The sequence below is a fragment of the Chenopodium album genome, chromosome 17 (assembly GCF_948465745.1).
Source record: "Chenopodium album chromosome 17, dcCheAlbu1.1, whole genome shotgun sequence".
Taxonomy (NCBI): domain Eukaryota; kingdom Viridiplantae; phylum Streptophyta; class Magnoliopsida; order Caryophyllales; family Amaranthaceae; genus Chenopodium; species Chenopodium album.
The window spans coordinates 4542756-4561944 of NC_137850.1; the positions used below are offsets into that span (position 1 = coordinate 4542756).

The following is a 19189-nucleotide window of genomic DNA, read 5'->3' on the forward strand; positions in this document are numbered from 1 at the left end:
AATACATCCCAACCTTTATCATTCCCTTTTCCTTCTAATTGCTCACATGACCCCCACATAATCTTGAAGTGCCTTATATTGGCAAGAGACTTGATCATTCTGTGATAAGTGACAAGTCTACAACACTATTAATGTAATCACGTAGCTAGCCTCCCCTTGGACAGACATGATAAGATAATAACCCGCACATTCAAATACCTCAGAGCGTTCTTAACCAATTCAGGAGAAGCCCTAAACCGCCTATCATCAAGACTCCGTCAAATTCAACAACAGGGCATGTATCATATAAGTTCACATACGAAGTATATCTTGAGATCAAGCATCATATGAATCTATAGCTGCTGCATCTGAAGTGTACATTCTTGTAGCAATGCCTTCTTTTGACGTTAACATCTTGCAACGGGAGTAAACCCTAACCAATTTCTTTCATCAAGTCAAATTTGAAACCGAAAACTCATATTATGTACCTGCAGCATTCAAAAACTACATAAAAACAAGCTAATGTAGTGGTTGAATTGGTATTGATGTGAATAACGAATGATAGCCTGCAAGTACAATTTATCATAGATCCATTTCCATATATGTGATGTTTTAGGTACTAATTTAAAAAGCATGAATTCTGTCGCCTCTTTGATTAGTGAATGCATATTCATTTAATCAACTTTCTTCAATCACACTATACAACTACATTTTGACTGAAGTAATTCATGATATAGTTAAGGCTTGAGAGCTGCCTTGAAACTTGTACAAGGTCAAGCGATACATGAATAACTGTTGTACTCTTCCAACGACGAACAAAGATCTGCATCACTTACAACAATGTTGATGCCATAGTTACCTATAAAAGTAGTATGAGATGACAGATTGGGTATGGATTTGCAATTTGCTACTCCATATACTTTGTTAATTAGGCAAAAATGCAACAATGATTCCCACAAATTTTTTTTCCACTAGTCGCAGGAGAGTAGGAATTACTCCCTCCGTCCCTATTTGTTTGCACCATTTGCTTTTTTTTTTTTTTTTTTTTGCGGTATCCAATAAACATGTTTGGCCATTAACGTTCCTAATTGGGCATTTTGTAAACATTTTGAATATAAATATTAAACGAATCTAACAGGATCACAAATGACTATATCTTTTCACGTAGGTAACAGCCGTTCGAAACTCTTGGCAGCAACATATTAAGCAGCAATTTTTTTTTTTCTTTTGAAAACACCATATTAAGCAGTAATTATAACACAATTAAAGCCCCCATTTAATCCGTAATAGAGAATATAAACATTTATTTAAATTAACACAAAACATAATTACTATCAGCAAAACTCTACCAAATTCGAAATTATAAGCAAGATTACTACCAGCAGATTAACCCTAAACCCTTAAAACTCATTTAGGATTCCAAATAAATTCCAGAAAATGGTATAATGATCAAAAGTAAATTCAGATAAATTTTGTAGACAATATTAAAAAAGAATTGAAGAACTGGAAACTAACCGATAAGGAAGAAATCAGTTGCCAAGATACAGAAATTACTAAAAAAAAAAATAAACAGCAATACTTAATTAACATACTGAAAAAATAAGTTAAGGTAAGGAGAAATACTAACCTGAGTCCTTGAGGACTTCATTGCTTTTGATTATCCGACGTGCTGAAACTTTAGAGCTTTTTCAAAAAAAATTAAGGCATTATATAAACCTTTCTATGGACACTATTCTTTTCACCTAATTTCAAGAGTTTTTTTTTTTTTTTTTTTTGTAATTTATAAAAAAAAAAAAAAGGAAATTGATAAGATTATAAAAATATTAACAAGGCTTGTGTATGGTCAGCCTTATAAAAATAGGCACTTTGACTGATCTAGCAACAATTTTATTTTTTTCTTTTCTTTGAAAGAAGACCTAGTAACATTTTACTTTTCACCTAATTAAAATTATATTTTTATGTTACTTTTAATACAAGTATTTATTTAAAATAAGTGATGATAAACATGCAAGCAAAGAAGAAAGATTGGGGATTTCCATAAAAAAATAAAATAAAAAAAAAAGAAAGAAAAAAGATTGGGGGTTAATTAAGGTTTTTTTTTTTTTCTTTTTTAAAATTAAATCTATATATTAAGCATCCAATTAATTTAAAAATTGATGTAAGATGGTGTCCATATTATTAAATAATTAAATGTACGATGATATCTAGAGAGTGAGAGATAACTCAAGTGGTTAGAGTTTTCCTCTCGGTTCAAGAAGATTTAGAGATTGATTTTCACTCCCACTCTTATAGTACTCTTAAAAAAAAGTAAATCTCGCATTGAAGTGATAAATAATACTTCGTATGAACAAACATAACAATCACCATTTAATCTCCAATAAAAACATTTCCCAATCTCATTCTTCTCTGTATTTCTTTCCCGTAACTTTTCACTATTAGGGCATGCTTGGATTGGGGGTAAAACATTAAGGGGGTAATAAAAGTCAAACTTGAAAAAACAAAAGTAATTAGAGGTGTTGTTGTAGGAGACATGGTGCTTCCAAATGAATTAAACTAGTTGTGCCATGAGGAAAAGAGAGAGATGGAGGAATTATTACTCTCATAATGAGGGTAATAGTTACCCACTCTCCCCCTAGTGTAACTATTACCCCTAAAATGAGGGTATTGATTCCTCTTTCTTCACCTCACACCATACCATCACTACATAATTTTCTTAGGCCCCGTTCTTTAGAGCTGCTCTGCTCTGCTTTGCTCTGCTGAAATCTGCTCTGCTTTGCTCTGCTCTGCTGAAATCTGCTCTGCTCTGCTTCAATCTGCTCTGCTCTGCCCTGCTCTGCTCTGCTTAAAATTAATACTTAATATTGAATTATTATAATAATAATGTATATTTAATAATAATAATATATAAATAATATTTAATAATAATAATAATAAATATTTAATAATAATAATATATAATTAATATTTAATAATAATAATAAATATTTAATAATAATAATATATAATTAATATTTAATAATAATAATATATAAATAATATTTAATAATAATAATAAATATTTAATAATAATAATATATAATTAATATTTAATAATAATAATAATATATAATTAATATTTAATAATAATATATAATTAATATTTAATAATAATAATATATAATATTTAATAATAATAATATTATTAAATATTAATATTTAGTAATAATAATAATTAATATTTAATAATAATAATATTAATAATAATATAATTAATATTTAATAATAATAATATTAATAATAACATAATTAATATTTGATAATAATAATATTAATAATAATAATATAATTAATATTTAATAATATAAATATTATTAATTATAATTAATATATAATAATAAAATTTAATGATTATAATAGTAGTAGTAGTAGTAGTAGTAGTAGCAGTAGTAATAATAATAATTGTAGTAATAATAATAATAATAATAATAGTAATAATAATAATAATAATAATAATAATAGTAAAAATAATAATAATAATAGTAATAATAATAATAATAATAATAATAATATTAGTAATTATAATAATATTAGTAATAATAATAATATTAATATTAATGAAATTTGCTCTGCTCTGCTCGGCTCTGCTTTGCTCTGCTCTGCTCTGCTGAAATCTGCTCTGCTCTGCTCTGCTGAAATCTGCTCTGCTCTGCCCAGAAGCTCAAAAGAACAGGGCCTTACAATCACACCATCACTATCTCCTTCTTCCCTGTTTTCACATTCATTTTACTTAGTTTGACTTTTACTACCCCCTTTAATGTATTACCTCCAATCTAAGCATGCCCTTAGAAACAAAGGATGTGTACACGACTATACATCTCCTGCCTCTCAAATTAAAAAGTACATTTAACCATAAATTAGTTGGAATATTGAGCTGGAAAGAAATCGCAAACGATAAACTTTTTAAGTATGGAATAACTCAAAAAAAAAAAGTATGGAATAGCTCAAAGCCTCAAATTTAATTATGAATTTCTATTTTCTTTAAATTGTATGTTTGTATCACAGTAGTTAAAAAAAAAAAAAAAAAAAAAAAAAAAAAGAAGAAGAAGAAACGTGGCGAGTAACACGTGATAACATTGGTAAATACACAACCACACCACCACCACAACATCCTCTTCTCCCCTCAGTCGTCTCTCTGTACAACAAACCAAAAAAGAACCTTTTTACATGCTCTTCTTCCTTCCCTCTTTTTAATTTTCTTGTTCACAAACAAAATAAAATATAAAACAAATAATAAAAAAAAAACACCCTGTCCTTTTTATGTACCAGATTTACAAATCCTTCATTTATAATAATATAAAGTACATTCTACAATTTACTACTATCCCACTATATATACACCCTCATCTCTCTCCCTCCCTTTTCCTTTTTGCTCTTTCTTTTTTTTTTTTTAAAAAAAAAAAAAAAAAAAAAGAATGTCTTCTTCAGCACCTCCATCTGATGTAGGAGAGTCATCATCATCAAGACAAAGACGAAGAAATGGGAATAATAATGGTGATGGTAATGGGAATGAAAGAGGAAGCAGACGACGAAGGCGAAGGAGACCACCAACAACTTCCCCACCACCAGAGCTAGTTGTGCAATCACTTGTGGAAGCATCAACTTCAACTCATATTAATAATGGCGGTGTTTGGCCTGAACCTTTTCTTGAATCTCTTGCTATTCAACTTGCTCTTGATGTTTCTTCTTCTCATGCTCGCCTTGCTGTTGCTCCTTCTCTTGCCATCCTTTTCCAGGTCAGCTTTTTTCTTTTTCTTTTTCTTTTTAACATGTTTTTATTTATTACCAATATATATATATATATATATATATATATATATAGGTTATTATTTTCTTTATTCCTTACATTCATATGTTATGTCATACTACCCACATTTTAGCTATATTAAACAGACAAATTTATCTAAACGATTTAAATAGAATTACGAGTTAAATGTATTAATTTGTGATGTTAAAAAATACTTTTATTATTTTATGTCACACTTCCTACATTTTAGCTAAGTAATTAATCAAATGGACAGATTTATTAAAATAATTTAAACATTTCTTTTATACTCGTAACAGAATTACGAGTTGAGTATTATTAATTTGGGTACGTAATAAAAAATAATATAGGAGGAAAGGGTCAAGTCAAAGGGAAACGTCCAAAATGAGGAAGAAAATCGAGAAAATAAAAAGTGAACCTCTTGTCGTAATTATTCATGTCAAGTGTGATTAGACAGTTTAGTAGCAGAACTAATATATTATGGAAGAATGTGTCACACAACATAACATAACTCTTATTAAAAATCTTACACCTACCTATAGGCTATAGCCTAAACTTCAAGATAACTCTACTACTTATTATTACATCATTTTTTTTATTTTTATATGAGACCTTATTATGGAGTTTTAGATCTTAATTATACTCTTTTATGATTGATTTGTAGAGTGTAATTTGTTTTATGTAGATGGATAAAAAAAGAATTTATTAGTCGATTAGGTTCAATCGGATCGTTCATCTTATGTATGTGCGTGCGTGTCGAAAAAAGAAATTAGTTAAGGTGTGTAAATAGTTGGGGAGGAAGGGTACAAGAACATCCTGTAGAATTAGATCCTGTATAAGCTGTTGTTGGATCTGGTGGTATGTAATCGAGGAAATCAGTGTGGTTATTTTCATCCTTTTGGAAATTTCTATTTTTGGTGTTGAAAAAAGGCAGATGATATAATTGTAACCCTGATCACAGAAAATGGAAGCATTCTTTTTCTGGATTTCTTTTTATTACAGTATTATTTTTTTTTTTTTCAAAATTATAAAAATTTCCTTTTCTTTGCATCGATTTCTTCTAGAAAATACCCCTGTCCATTTTTATTTCAGAGGTTTTTCAGTGCGACAGGTCACACGGTGTGGTAGGGGTTACTTGTAAGGTGTTACTAGTTTTGTTTGGGATTACTTGTAGATGTTAGTTGTATTTTGGGGTTACTTGTATGAGTTACTTATAGGTGTTGCTTGTATTCTGAGTAACCTCTACAAGTAATCCTTGACCGAACCCCCATACCAAACAAATAACACTCTACAAGTAATCCCTGATTAAAATCAGTAACACCCTACGAGTAACCCCAGAATATAAGTAACATCCTGATCAAAACCAGTAACACCCTACAAGTAACCCCTTAATACAAGTAACACCCTACAAGTAACCCCTGCCGCGCCACAACAAAAATTTGTATTTTTATTTTTTTTTTCCAAATGTTATTTAATTTAATAAAATATTTATTGACTTTTGAATATTCCAAAATAAAACAGCTAGTCAGAGTGCTTGGGTCTGACCTTAGGTTCTTTTTCTTCATATAAATATACGTACTGAGATCGCTATTTATATATACAGAACTTTTTTTTTTTTTTTTTTTTTTTGTGTTATATATACTGAACTTTATACTTAAAAATTTTAAGAACTAAAAGTTTTTTTTTTCTTCATATAACTTTGTACTACTCTACTACTGAGATTGCTATTTATATGTACTGAACTTTATACTAAAGAAACTAAAAGCTAACCTTATTTGGTTAGTTATATTATCGTATAGTACATTACTAATCGTACAAGTATTACATGTACTTTTGTACTGTACTTGATAAAGATATAACAAAAAAAATTGGCATAATTAAAAGGCGTAATTGTTTTTTTTTTTTTTTTTTGTAGTGTTTTTTCAGATTAAACTACTATGGAATTTAAATCCGATGATAATTGTATGGGCCGAAAAACTAGTTACATAAACACTATAGTAGTCTTTTTATTAGACTTGTTTGGGTTCAAACTACTCCCAATTCCAATAATTTCAAGAATTGCATAGGCCGAAAAACTTAGTTGCATAGGCCGAATTTGAGGAAGGTGTGGGACACTACATGTAACGAACCATCAGTTAAAACTCAGCGTATAGGGAGTATTTGGTAAGCAGCTAGCTAGCTTCTCGTAGGTTTTCCTTGTCTGTATTAAGAACTCCATATTAAAGACTAAGTTCAACCTGAACATCATAAACCTATAACTCTACAACTACAAAGCTACAATATATGCATGTGTAAAATTCCATAAACTTTAATTCATTTACTCCGTAATTTACTATTTTCGTTTCATATTATTTAATTTATAACGATTTAATATAAAGTTTGAAAAGAATATATCTAATAATTGACAATTATATGAAATGAAGGTAGTATTAATAGTCTGTTACACCTAAATTAAAACACGAAAATCTTTAAATTAGAAAACTCACATTGTACCTTAAATTAGGGTACAAATATTTTTCAATTTATAATCTTATTTTTGGAGTGTAGACAACTTGCATGAGAGAGGTAAAAGATACCCGAGTAACATAAATAATTCTCCATCCTCCTTTTATGATTCATCTCACATGTACTCGTATTTTAATAAAAACGAAATTACTACAGTATTAATTGATTTAACACTTGTTCGAATTGAAAAGAGTTGGATGATACAACCAAAGTTCAAAGCGAATACAAAAGGTTTAAAGCTGATAACATCTTCTGTAAACAACAAGAATATCCAAGCACTAGGCACGCGTATAACTTGTATTTTAACCAGAATTAATTTACTCTGTATTAAATAAACATGAAATCAAAAAACAAGAATTTGTCGGATACCAAAAGTGATGGGGACAGTCAAAGGGCACAGTGGATAAGGCGGTAAGGTCTCAAGTATGGGGTTATTTTAGGTATTACTTATAATACGTGTAGTAATATTCCCTCTGTATTTAAATTTTAAATAAAATATTTCTAGGTGACTGAGGTGATCTTTTAATGCTCCCTTTGTATATAAAGAAAAATGATAAACATAATCTAAGGGCTATTAATAAAAAGTTAAAAAAGGAAATATTAAGGATAAAGTAACATTAATTACACCGTTTACGCGTAATTCTGTCATAAATTTTCAACTAAATTCCATTTTAAAAAGTATATTAAATGCTATATATAGCCCTAATCGCTATATATATCATTACCGTTAAATAAATAAAATATTTCTCTTATACATGTATGTTAAATTGTCAATACAACACTTTGAATGATACTCTCTTATACATGTATGTCAAATTGTCAATTTGACATGTATTATATGTCAAATTGAGTAATATTTTTAATTATCAATAAGTAATAATTATAATAATTGAATATTAATAAACTATTTATCAAGACGATTTTAACAAAAATTCACATAACTGCATTTATTCTTTATATATAAATTATAAATTACAAACATTAGTCACATTGTAGTAAATTAAATAAATAGTGCAAAAAGTCAAAACATTTCATTTATTTGAATTCGAAAAGAATATAATCTTAATTTTAGTGTCATTAAGCATAAATTCAAATCTTATCCACCCTCTAGATTTCAACCAATGGTCATTTATTCATGTCAAATAATTTTTTAATGCAAAGTATATACGGAGTATATACTTTCGTAGCATTATTTTTTTAATTTTTTGTATAATTTTCCTTTGAAAATATGGAGTGATTTAGGATATAATATATGCAAATCTATATAATACGGAATTACGGAGTAACATAGCTTTACATATTAGGAGGATTTTGATGTTTGATAGGTAGTAGATTCGTTGGTTTTAACGAGACATGGCTTAGGCCATCCTTTCTTGGAAATGAAAGAGAAATTTTAAAGATAAAAATAAAAATAAAAATAAACAAAGCTAGTACTAGCATGTTATTATTGTATCAAGTCCTATGTTTGTGTTAACTTTTTTTCCCACACTAGATTCGTCGCAATATTTGTTTGTTATTCTACAACTCCTTTGGAAGGACCACACTCTCCATTCTCCAAACATGTGTCTTGTCGTTTCTCTATATTTGACAATTTCCCTATAGATTAGATCAAATTGAGTACAAAATTAGAAAGATTCATATCATGTTAAGAAATATGTTGAATAAAATTGGAGCGTAAATTACTTACTCATATTTAATTCTTCTAGGTCATGAGAAAAATCCTTGTCAATATGGAGTGTTTAATTACATTTCCTAAATTATTACTCCGTATGTGGTAAAATTAATTATTTTAATTAAGGCTATTATTTAAACTGAACAAAAATTAAGGCCTTGTTTTCTTCAGTTTTTAAAAATAAAATTGTTTTCAAGGAAAAAAAAATAAAATTGTAAAAATAATTTATGTTTAGTAAAATTAGTAACTGTAAAAAAAAAATAAAAAAAATATATGAGTAATAGAGAATCAGTAAAAAATAATTTCAGTTTAGTTAAGTAATATTAATTTATGTTTAGTTAAGCAAATATATTTTCAATTAAGCGAAAATAAGGTGAAGTCAACCGTGTTTAAAAGTAAATTACAAGGAATAGTAAACCCATTAAACCCTAAAAGAAAGTTTGTTAAATTTATTACCCATTTAACTTAATCTACTAGTAGTAAATTCTGAAAAGATTCTAATTATACTCCCTATTTGTTAGAATAATTTTATACTTTGGTTAAAAAAAAATAAAAATACTAGTTTTGATAAGTTACATGATTGTAGAACAAAGATCTTTTCATAAATTTTAGAGCATGAAACTAATCATTAGTTGTAATATGCAATGAGTGAATGTTCACATCAAGTACAGCCGTTGAAGAGCTTTTCTAAAAATGAAAATAAAATCTCATCCATAACTGGAAGCCTGACTTTCAAAACCCAAAACAGTGATACTTTTGGACAGCCAATTATATTTCTTATCTATAATTAGGTCGTGTTTTGTTCAGGCTGATGGAGATATAATTTCTGTTACTCGTAGTTAAATATGAAATTAAAATATAATGGATTTTATGTTCACTTATTTTTTTAAACTTATTTCAGCGATAATAAATTAGGATTAGATAAGTAACCGAATGATAAGTTTAATAAGTTCAGATGTGTGAAAATCAGGTAAATCAATGTAAGAATTTATAATCAATGTATTGCATATTTTATAGATTTATCGGCAAATACTCTAATTGATGAATCATCTAAATGATTTTTATAAATTTGTCACATAATCTTGTCTAGATCTTCTCTTTATTCTCCTAAGCATTGCTTTAGAAGTACTCCTGACACTCATTATCACTTTAAACACTAGTTAGAGCGCTACAATTATTAGTAAGATACTTTTGACTAAGACAAATTACGATTTATATAAAAATGGCTCGTATTTTCCTTTTGTAACAAAAACATTACCGATGGGTTTTGTTTATTTATATTATCAAGATGATATTTTCAAATTTTTTTTTTTTTAAAGAATGAATTATAGATCAAGAAAACAATTGTTTTGATAAAAAAAAAATTTACACTTTAAAGTGCAATTTTTTTAATATTATAATTCCATAATTTTGTTATAAGAAAAATTATAAATAGTCTATTATTTGACCATAAATACTCCATTTGTCCCTCTTTCTTTGCTCTATTGGGGCTTATGTAGTGATAGAGGGAGTATATGAGGTACATGTACATCTAGATGAATTTAAAAAATCACAAACTCTTAATTGGATTGGTTAAAGTTATCTTAAAAGTATTTAAAGTGATTTTTACATATTACAAAAGTTATCAATTTTTAATACGAATTATAAATTTTATCCTAAAAAAAACATTTATAATGTATTCTGTATTAAATTAATCATATTATCTTTTATAACATGTTTCATTAGAAATTACACTTAAAAATGCCTCACAATAAAATTAACATAAACCTGTGTTATACAAGACTTGTAAAATCAAAATGAATATTCAGTACTGATATAACAAAAAAAAAAAAAAAAATGAAAAGAACATGAAGATTATGTGTACTTTTTTTTTACAATGTAAGACTGTACTTATTTAGTTAATGAAATCAGCTTTAATTAACACTACGAGTACAGTACTATTTCAGATCATCATTTTAGAAAATCTATAGAAGATGAGCGAGAGTGAACCGACAAATCCATTCTTTAGTTTCAAGATTGTCAACATGTCAGTCATTAATCCTTACGGAGTACTTTACTTGTTTACTTAACGTACTTATATCCCAAAATATTCAAGTTCTGTTCTCATTTATTAAAGTGAGTTGAATTGAACTAAACATTTTATAAGAGAAGAAAATTAGGAACTGAATTGAAAATAAGCTAAAGAGAACATACTCTTAGTTATCTTAGTACAGTATTATTTTTGTTCAATTTGTTTATTCATTTTTTTTTGTTATGATTATTTTTTTTACAAATTGGACATTAGAACATCAATTCATTTTTTCAATTGATGGTTATCCAAGTTCAATTTACGGTTTTTTTTTAAAAAAAGGTTGAATTTACAATTTACTCCATATAAAAAAAAATTTATAAATTGATAAATTGGGTGTGTTTTATTCACCCGATTTTCATTTATCTGAATTTATTTGAATATATCTTAAGTTAGTTGAATATATTAGAACTTATTATTAGACCTTATTAGATAACTCTTATTAAAACTTATTTAACCTGCTAAGTTAAACTTATTAGAACTTATTTTTTCTAAGCTAAACTTATTAAACTCGAAATAAGTGAAAAGTAGGCGAATAGAATAGACGTAATAGTTTGCAGCATTATAAACAAGTGAAAATGTAGAAAGTACGGAGTATGCCAGAATATCAAAATGAACAAAATTATTTATCATCTAAGCAATTTCTCTCTATCGTGACGATCCTAACAATTATTGATATAAATATAATTATACTTGATTCTACCTATAAATAAACATTAAGGCTAAAACAATATACTTGATTGTACGTGAATAGTGTAAAAGTTAAACTCAACAGGAGGTATTCATTCCAATTAAATAAGCAATCAGTCATTCACCCCTTCAATTTTAGGGGGAGTATTGAGGTGTGCACTGTTGTATGGGTGCCAAGTTACAATGTTTCTCTGGTAATAACAAGCAAAAGAAGGTGATGTAGTGAAAGAAAGTTGGAGTGTGAAAAAACAAAAAAAGTCTGATAGTTGTATTGGCAGTAGATGACAAGTCAGTCTTACAAATAAATAAAGGTTGAAAATATACCTCACATTATTCCACATGAAAATAAATATTTTCTCCTGATGAAAATAACCTAGTGAAAATAGGGTTCTGAAGAGCCTATGAAACCTAGACTCTGAAAATGTAGGGTACTTTATCAATGTATCCTTTGTATTTTCTCTTTCTTTTTCATAATATTTATATGACCCCGATGTTTAAAGTCTCTGCCTCAGGCTTACCCTGACCCCTGACCCTCTTCTGCTACCCTTACTTGGTTAGGTTTTGTCTCTCTAGGTCCTGAGTCCTGACTGCTCTTTTTAATTAAATGCTGTTTTTTTTTTTTTTTCATTAGAAAAAGATAATTCATCTTTCCCTATCTTTGACTCTGATCGTTTTTGCTCTTCTTATTAAAGACTGGCAGGGTTTCCCAAGCCCAAATGCCATATTCAAACTCATAAACTAGAGATACCCCAAACTTAGATAATTTAATACTGCATCCGGTTCATGATACTCCATCCGTTATATATTACTCGTAACAAAGGAATATTGTATGTCACACAAATGAGACTTCTTTATTGCGAGTAATACGTAATGGAGAAAGTAGATGTAATGTTTTGACCTTTTTACTTTTTAATTTAATACACTAATTTCACTACTTTATTTGAATTTAAATATTTATCACATTTGGTATCTATACATTTTGAATGCATTATTGTAATCTAATTAATTTCAAGATAAGTATTTCAAAAAGAAAAAACAAAAAATTACTAGTGTGGAAATTAAAATTCAAGATGAATCTCACATGTTTCTACATAACTACGTTTTGAAGTATAGAAAACTATTACTCCCTCCGTTTTTTCTTATAAGCTAGAGTTGAGATTTTTCATTATTTATGTCATCATTGGCTTAATTTTTTTACCAATATAAAGGGTAAAAAAATTAATTAATTTATAAATTAATTTTTTCATAATTTTTACTAGTCTCTCATTAACAATATAGATGGTTAAAGTTGTGTCTCGACAAAATAAGCAAGTTTGACTCTAGCTTATAAGAAACCATTCGTTTACATTTTCTAATTACTCCTTGAGTGTATGACTTGAAAGTGTGCGGTAAGTAAAAGATACGGCGTAATAAATTAAAAAAAAATAATGTATGTATATATACTTTAAGATCTATTACAATACCCATATTAAATTTGATCCAAAAAAAAAAATACCCATATTAAATTATTAATGATCTGTCACTTTTTTAAGTTTGACATGTTAGTTTTATGTGCCACATGTCACTATAAACATGGCATGTCACCCTCACAACATGTATTAGGTTTGCATGTAAAAAATGCTTATAACAAGATTTGAACTCAAGACGAACAAGTCTTAAGTTACAAGTCTTACCACCTTAGCCATTTATTAATTGTATTTTTTATCCAACAAAATTATAGTTAACTTAGATAAGTTAATCTATGGCTTATTATACTATTTGTTTCCATTATGTAATGATTGAGTTTGACAACTAAAAAATGTTTATAGCAAGACTTAAACTCGAAACTAACAACTCTTACTATCTAAACAATCAAACTAGATTAGCAAACCAAACAAGAACAAACTAGCAACCCGGGACATCGTCCAGGCCACACACTAGTTTAATATGAAAAATATATTGTACTACTGCATAAAAAAATAATTTATATTGCGTTACCTATTTCAATGTGTAATAGCAAAATATTATGCGAAGAGGCTAGGGATTTTTTTATTTTTTATTTTAATTGTTATTATTATTATTATTATTATAAATGCTTTTAAGAGGCTATTTTGTGATTTAGCCCTTAGGTGCATATCAAGAAATTGACAAAATTATTTGCATTGAATATGCTTCATACTTTCATAGGTTAAGGATTCCTGCTTTCATACTAGAAGGCTGAATAACAAACAAATTTTATATTTTGAAAATTGCTAGAAAATAAATTATAAAAAATCATCCAATCATACCTTATTTGTTAGGGCTTAACATGTTTAATTTTAGTCTTTTAGATCTTTTTTTTTCTTTGTTTTATCCATGAACATGACACATATAAAACATTAAAACAATACATCATGAAAAGGAGAGGAGTTGATCATTCAGGCTTGTTGAAAACATATTACAAAAATGGTGGGACTATTACTTTAATTAGAACTTACTGTTGTACCACTATTATTTTTTTGTCCATACCTTATTATACGACATACATTGTCATTTTCATGTTATGTTATGTTATCTAAATAATATAGTACTTTAAAAATGTGACATTTCATAGGTTTGCACGACATGGAGAGCTGTATCACGGTCCGAGTTGCTATGGCAGAATCTCGTACGCATTGTTTGGAACTCAACTAACCTCCTTCACCCTACTTGGCGTGACCAGTTTATCACTCTCCATCGCACGTCTCGTAATTTTCGTGTTAGTCGTTACGATTACTTTGTCCTTCGCCTTTCTGATCACCCCCTAGCTGCCGCGCAAGGGGGTGGTGATGAAGGCGGTGGTGGTGATGCTGATCAGCTCCCTCTTTTGTGTCTCCGCATTGCCCTTGCTGATGATCACTTGGCTCTAGGGTTTTCGGACGGGTCGGTCCGTTTGTTTCACCTTCCCTCCCGGGTTCACCTACGTACCGTTCATCCTTTGCTACGTGACCGCCTTGGCTTGTTCTCCCGTGCAGTGTCTGGCATTGTATTACAACCAGTTGTTGTTATTGATCGGGTTGTGTTCGCCTCGCTTGACGGCGATATCCATATAGCTTCCCCTCTAGGCGGGCCCGGCCCGGCCCGTCGGGCTTACTTGGGAGATGTTGTCAATGATGGTGCCCTAGTTGACTTCACGGGTGGCGATCGGTTTTGGGTTGGGCTCTACGCGGGTGTCCCCGGTAGGGCGTTTCGAGTCTGGGATGCGGACTCCGAGGAGCTTCTTTTCAGGGGCGGATCACTAACCGATCCGGAGTCCGTGATGGGGTGGCACATGCTAACCGAGATTCGACCTAGGGAGTTCGTGGGCCGGATTCGAGTGGCACCTCAAGGGGTGGCAGTAGGAGTTACTAGTCTTAGAGCATTGGTGCTAAACCTAGAGGAGGCAGTGATGGTGATGGGGCAGGAGCCATCTCGACGAGGGATTATCGTAGGGTCGGCTGATTCCAACGACAACGCGTTTGTCATGGTAGACACTCGTGGGGTGGCAAGTGTACGACAACTGCGTACACTTGAGGAGGTGTGTCGATTCTCAGTGTCACACCGAGGTGCACAAGCATCATCACTAATGGGATTGCTAGGGTGCATGAATAGCATGTACGTAGTAATGTGCATTGGTGGTACAATAAGAGTGTGGGATGCTGATCATGGAGAGTACTTGTACAGCTTGAGAGAGTGGGTAGAGGAGGCGACCGCAGTCGCGGCCAACGACCGACATGTGGTGGCTACATCTAGTGACACAACCATTCACCTGTGGGATTTTGGTGCTTGAACTGAAAATTAAAGTGATGACCACTGACTCTATTTTCTCTGACTTAATTGTTAGTATGATTCTATTGTTTTTAGGTTGTTAAAAATTGGTTGTATAGCCCAAAAAAGAGGTTAGCAAGGACAGTAAGATTGGGATGATTGTGATAGACGAAAAGTATGTACTATGTGTCTGGTTCAAAACTTTTTAAGTGCAAATCATTCTTTTTTCATGTTTTCTGTACTGCTCTCTTTCTAATGAGCTTCTTATGGTCCACTAGGGGTCCATTGGGCCCAATTTTGTTGGAATTTGGAACTCCTTTTGCTCGTACAACCCAATCCTCTTTTTTATTTTGCTTGCCACCTTGAGAATATTGAAAAGAGAATTTTGAAAAGGTAATAATGAATGTAAGAAATTACATTATGAAATAAAGTGATGGAATTGATAGATTTCTTTTACAAAGAAGGAAGTCAAGGAAGTGAAGGAACTACTAACATGTCATATCGAGCTCGTTTGATCATTTGGTAAATCAACACGCGTTTTCATGCCCTGGTCTCACAAAATAAAATTTAGCAACTCTATCTCGTCTATCAAATTATCGGACATTTCACATTTGTAATAGTTTAGCTTTACTTAAAGGTTCTAAATTAGTAAATTATTAGTAGATTTATGGAGATAAAATAAATAAAAAATTTATAGTAGTTAATTATTAATTATTTATAAATTCTTAAATTTGCGGGGTATTGCATCTTATATGTGCAATTAACTTGGTGCCTTGGTGGACATGTCCTTTGAGATGGTATTGGTAAGCATATTAGATTAAAGGGTCTTGATGATGGATGAAGTTGAGTGTAAATAACGACATGAGGTGTTTATGTTATACTACTAAGCAATAAACAGAAATTACTTATCTCTTGATGCGTGAACCAAAGTTACAATAGCCGCGTCGTGGAGAACCACTGACCTAAAAGACGATTCCGCGCTACCTCCCGGTGCAGTAGACTAGAAGCGTTCGCCCTCCAGGATAAGCACGGCGCCGGAGTTTATGTGCACTCACAAACCCGACTGGAACTCAGAATACTTGCCCAGAAAACAGAACAGAAAGAACTCGTGTTTAGATAACTTTAGAGAAGAGAGAAGAGTGATTGTGTTATTGTATTTTTGACTGGGAAAAGCAACAAGTATATATAGGCAGTAGAAGGGAGACAAGAAGAGGAAAGAATCTGGCTAAGAAAACGACCAGATTTATTAAGCCAGTTAACAACAGAAGCAATAGACAAGGAATTGAATCAGTCAGCTACAATCAAGGGATTAATGACTGATTTAATTCCGTAACCCCAACAGTCGGAAAAGAATAATCCCAACAGACAAAAAGGAATATTCTGTTTAACAAAGAAAAGGAAATAAAATTTCTCCAAAAAGATAACAAGGACCCACGCCCGCGCATCGCATTCCCCAAGACCCAAGTCCCGAGGCCTGAGCCCGACCCGACCCGGCTCGGCTCGGTGCACGCGCGCGTGTGTGTGTGGAGTAACACTTACCTCCCACTCACTCAACTAAGTAGTGCTAAGACACTACAATATAAAAACAAGGAAAAACCTTTTTCCCCAACCAATGTGGGATTTTCCCCTTTCATTTGTTTTTTCCCTCTCTCTTGTTTTTCCCCAACTCTCTTATTTTATATCAAGAACTTCCAACAATCCCCCACAGGTTCGAAGATATGAAAAGAAAGGAAGGAAAAGATGAATTCTGGGCAAAACAAAACAATTGCATAAGTGTCAATGTCTTGCGACTTGAATTAACACATAGTGGACATCAAGCTATGATCCCTCACCTACCAAGTGACTTTCGTCTTGAACTCAATAGGGAGTTAGGGACCCGTCACTTTGAGCCACACAATTGAACATGTATAATATTCTGAAATTCCACGAATAAAGATGACGCATTATACTGGCCATACGTCCAGCCTGGATGCTCATAGGTGCTCTAGAGTATAAGCCCACGAAATACTCATAGGAAGCGGCCACACTTCCACACCTAAGTAGGTGAACTCCATCAAGTGTGAGCTACAACACACCTCCAAAAATATGGATATGGGTTAATTAAGAGCCATATGCTCAACCTCCTTCTCATTTGTAGCTAAGCACAACAAATATCTAGAGATGGACAAATAAAATAAAAAAATGTGCTTCCGAATTATTATATAATGTTCCCTTTTGAACTCATGGTGAGTAGGAGTTCACTATTTCACAATTCATGCAACGGGCTTTAGCCCCATCTCTTCCGATGTTTCCAAAACTAGTTTTTTACATAGGCCTTTAGTTAACGGATCCGCAATATTCTTTTTAGACTTAACATAGTCCAGTGATATCATCCCTTCAGACAACCAATTTCTGACGGCTTTATGCCTCAGACGGATGTGTCTTTTCTTCCCATTATAGGCATGGTTGTGTGCAACGGCAATTGCAGCTTGCGAATCACAATGAAGTGCAACTGAAGGAGCTGGCTTCCCCCACAGTGGAATATCTGCAAGCATGTTCCTCAACCATTCTGCCTCATGACCTGCCAATTCAAGAGCAATAAACTCAGATTCCATAATAGACATAGCAGTACAAGATTGCTTACAAGATTTTCAGGATACGGCTCCACCCCCAAGGGTGAAGACATAGCCACTAGTGGAGTTAACTTCATCATTATCAGATACCCAGTTGGCATCACAAAAACCTTCCAAAACTCCAGGAAATTTGGAGTAGTGCAAACCCCAATCCGCAGTACCCTTAAGGTACCTAAGCAACCTCCTAAAAGCAATCCAATGATCACTGCTTGGGTTATGAGTGTACCTGCTCAACCTACTAACAGAATAAGCAATGTCAGGTCTAGTGTAGTTCATTAGAAACATAACACTACCAATAATTCTAGCATACTCAGACTCATTAACTGGATCACCATTATTTTTCTTTAGGTGGAAACTTGGGTCATATGGAGTCTTAAATGGATCGACATTAAATGAGTCAAACTTTTTAAGAAGTTTTTCAACATAGTGTGACTGGTTAAGACAGATGCCTTTTAAAGTCCTTTTGATTTTTACTCCCAAAATCACATTTGCCTCACCCATGTCTTTCATTTCAAAATTTGAACTCAAAAACTGTTTTGTCTCATTTACTCGATCCAAGTCAGTCCCAAAAATCAACATATCATCCACATAAAGACAAATAATTACACAACCACGACTATCATGCTTAAAATAAACACAAGAATCACCTTCATTAACATGAAAACCATTACCAGTCATAGTCTTATCAAATTTGTCATGCCATTGCTTTGGAGCTTGCTTAAGCCCATACAATGACTTGACTAACTTACAAACCTTGTTCTCTTGGCCTGGAACAACAAACCCTTTAGGTTGGACCATATAAATCTCCTCATCCAAGTCACCATTCAAAAATGCAGTTTTGACATCCATTTGATGAACAACAAGATCAAAAATGCAAGCAAGAGCAATTAAAGTCCTAATAGTTGCAATTTTAGTAACAGGGGAGTAAGTATCAAAATAATCAATGCCAAACTTTTGTGTGAAACCCCTTACCACTATTCTTGCCTTATACTTGTCTATGGATCCATCGGCATTCAATTTTTTCCGAAAGATCCATTTACAAGTAATGGGCTTACAACCCTTAGGAAGTTCAACCAATTCCCAAGTGTTATTATTGAGAATTGATTGTAATTCACTGT

The 19189-nt window shown here is 31.3% G+C and overlaps 1 protein-coding gene across 1 annotated transcript; it reads left to right on the forward strand.

The window, feature by feature from the left end:
- Positions 1–4430: 4430 nt before the first annotated feature.
- LOC145588533 (transcriptional regulator STERILE APETALA-like) lies at positions 4431–15494 on the forward strand. The gene is made up of 2 exons (XM_081645176.1): positions 4431–4751; positions 14288–15494. The coding sequence occupies exons 1-2, from the start codon at positions 4431–4433 to the stop codon at positions 15479–15481; spliced, it is 1515 nt and encodes a 504-aa protein (XP_081501302.1). The 3' UTR covers positions 15482–15494.
- The last annotated feature ends 3695 nt before the right edge of the window (positions 15495–19189 follow it).